General features: G+C 54.6%; 1 protein-coding gene across 1 annotated transcript in view; it reads right to left on the reverse strand.

Moving 5' to 3' along the window:
• PTSG_00203 (uncharacterized protein) overlaps nucleotides 1-2,500 on the reverse strand; it is a gene marked incomplete at both ends in the record, with an annotated part of 3,749 nt that overhangs the window by 597 nt on the left and 652 nt on the right. The window contains 9 exons of the mRNA XM_004998695.1: nucleotides 147-250; nucleotides 505-622; nucleotides 794-862; nucleotides 988-1,049; nucleotides 1,198-1,286; nucleotides 1,485-1,566; nucleotides 1,782-1,907; nucleotides 2,068-2,131; nucleotides 2,369-2,459. Coding sequence (XP_004998752.1) covers nucleotides 147-250; nucleotides 505-622; nucleotides 794-862; nucleotides 988-1,049; nucleotides 1,198-1,286; nucleotides 1,485-1,566; nucleotides 1,782-1,907; nucleotides 2,068-2,131; nucleotides 2,369-2,459 — 805 coding nt within the window. The remainder of the gene's footprint in view (nucleotides 1-146; nucleotides 251-504; nucleotides 623-793; nucleotides 863-987; nucleotides 1,050-1,197; nucleotides 1,287-1,484; nucleotides 1,567-1,781; nucleotides 1,908-2,067; nucleotides 2,132-2,368; nucleotides 2,460-2,500) is intronic.

Raw genomic sequence — 2,500 nt, forward strand, 5'->3', positions numbered from 1 at the left:
ACACACACACACACACACACACACACACACACACACACACACACACACACACACACACACACACACACACACACACACACACACACACACACACACACACGCGCGCGCGCGCGCGCACACACAAGGTGAGGGGCAAGTGGCTGTACCGCTGTGCCGACGGCGTGGTGCGCATCAAAGTCGTAGACGAGCATGTTGTCGCAATAGACCTCAAACGACAAATCCCGCGCGCCGCTCGAGTTGTTCGGATCAACTGACAGGAGGTCATGCACGTGCATGTGAGGACGGTGTGCGTGTGTGTGTGCGTTGTGTGAGTGCATATGTGTGTGTGTGAGAGCATATGTGTGTGAGAGCATATGTGTGTGAGTGCATATGTATGTGTGTGTGTGTGAAACGCAGCTTAGTGGCCACATCAAACGGCCTTTGCTGCAACGACCACAATATTAACGACGACCACAGCATCAACGGCCACGACCACGACCACCAACATCACTGCCGATGGCGCACCGAGGAGGGAGACAACGCGGATGGTTGAGATGACGCGGGAGACGCGCGGCGGCAGCTGCCGGTTGTACGTCTTGATGATGTCCTCCATGTACCCAACATACCGGCCTTGGCTCGGCGTCTGCGGCAATGATGGTGTTGAGGGTGATGGTGTTGAGGGTGATGGCGTTGGTGAGGAGGTGATGGTGACGGTTATGGCAGGTGGATGCTGGTAAGCCCAGTTTCTTCCTGACCGTGCTCATCACGTGCACAAGCACACGAATGCACACATGCGCGCGCGTGTGTACCACACCTGCACTCCCTGGAATTTGCGGGACACGTCAAGGTCTGTTCGTCGCATGGCAAAGTAGTCCAAGCTGTCCTGCACTCACACACACGCACGCACCCATGATCATGTGCACTGATGATGTCAGCCGCAGCGAAGAATGGCTGCAAGGACCGCACACAACAACACCGCACACACATGTGCGAACAGCTGCATGGAACCTTCGCTGTGTCGAATCTGTCACAGTAGAGCATCAGTGCACATATCATTGTGCCCGTGCGCCCTGTTGGTGAATGTGTGGAGCGAGCGCATCAGTGAGATACAACCATGTGCAGGCGTGTGCATGTGTGTGTGTGTGTGTGTGTGTGTGTGTGTGTGTGTGTGTGTGTGTGTGTGTGTGTGTGTGTGTGTGTGTGTGTGTGTGTGTGCACCTTTGCCGCCTTTGCAGTGGACGGCAACGACATTCGACGGATCCGCGCGCAGGAAATCACTCGCGTCCTCGCAGAACTTCAGCATCATCCTGACACACACACACACACACACATGTGACGATGAATGGCACAAACATGGGAGAGCTGAGGGTCAGGAGCCGTTGTGGCGTTGTGGGCAGATTGCTGCAAGTGCGTGTGGGTGTGGACGTATGACAGACATGCTACGTGCGTGCACGCGTGCGTGTGTGCGTGTGCACGCGTGTGCATGTGTGCGCGTGTGCTCTCACCCCATGAGCGGCACGTTGTGGTCGTCAATGGGGCAGTTCTCGACGTTGTTATCAAAGCGCTTGTGGTTGTAGTCCCGCTCGCCTGTCAATAGCCATGCACACGTGAGTTTGCAGCTGAATAACGCATGCCAGCGACGACAGCACAGGCAGATAGACAGACAGACACACATACAGACATACATACAGACAGGCACACACACACAGACACACACAAACACAGACACACAGACAGACACACAGACAGACACACAGACACACACACAGGCACACGTGCGCAGGCAAGAAGAGGTGACTGACTGCAGCAGTTGTAGATGCGGTAGTGGTTTGGATGTCTGGTCTTGAAGAAGCGAGCGACCTCGCCGATGGGATTGCGATACAGAACACGCGCTCCACTCGACGGAAACGACATGGCAATGATCCGGTCTGGTGGTCATCGTGTGCAACAGAAGGGGGGGGGGGGCGGAGAGAGACAGAGAGGGAGCGCGTGTGTGTAGTTATATATGTGTGTGTGTGTGTGCAATACATTGAGAGCAGAGGAGCGCGTCGCCACACGAATTCAAGACCACCAACATGCTGACAGCACCTGTCACATATGTCAGATCGAGGTCGAAGCCATCCTGGCGGAAGCGGCGCTTGTTCTCTGCAATCTACACACACAGACACACAGACACACACACACACACACACAGACACGCACACGCACACACGTATATGATGGCACAGGTGTGTGTGTATGAGAGCAGAACACGGAGAGCAGGAGCAGCGGATCGGTGAAGTTGCGTGGGTGCACAGAAGACACACAGGGACAGTTATACATACATATACATTACACATACATACACACGTATACACGTGCACATAGAATGAGGAAGGAAGACGCATACCCTGAGCCGTGTTGCCTTTCGTAGGTTGTAGTGCTCAGTGACCAATCGTACGAGAATGAGGAAGCGAAGCAGCCGGAAGAACGCAACAAACCTGAAGTCAAAACGCAGAACAGCCGTTGATGAGGTGCAGTT

Source organism: Salpingoeca rosetta (genome assembly GCF_000188695.1).
Source record: "Salpingoeca rosetta unplaced genomic scaffold supercont1.1, whole genome shotgun sequence".
NCBI classification, from domain to species: Eukaryota; class Choanoflagellata; order Craspedida; family Salpingoecidae; genus Salpingoeca; species Salpingoeca rosetta.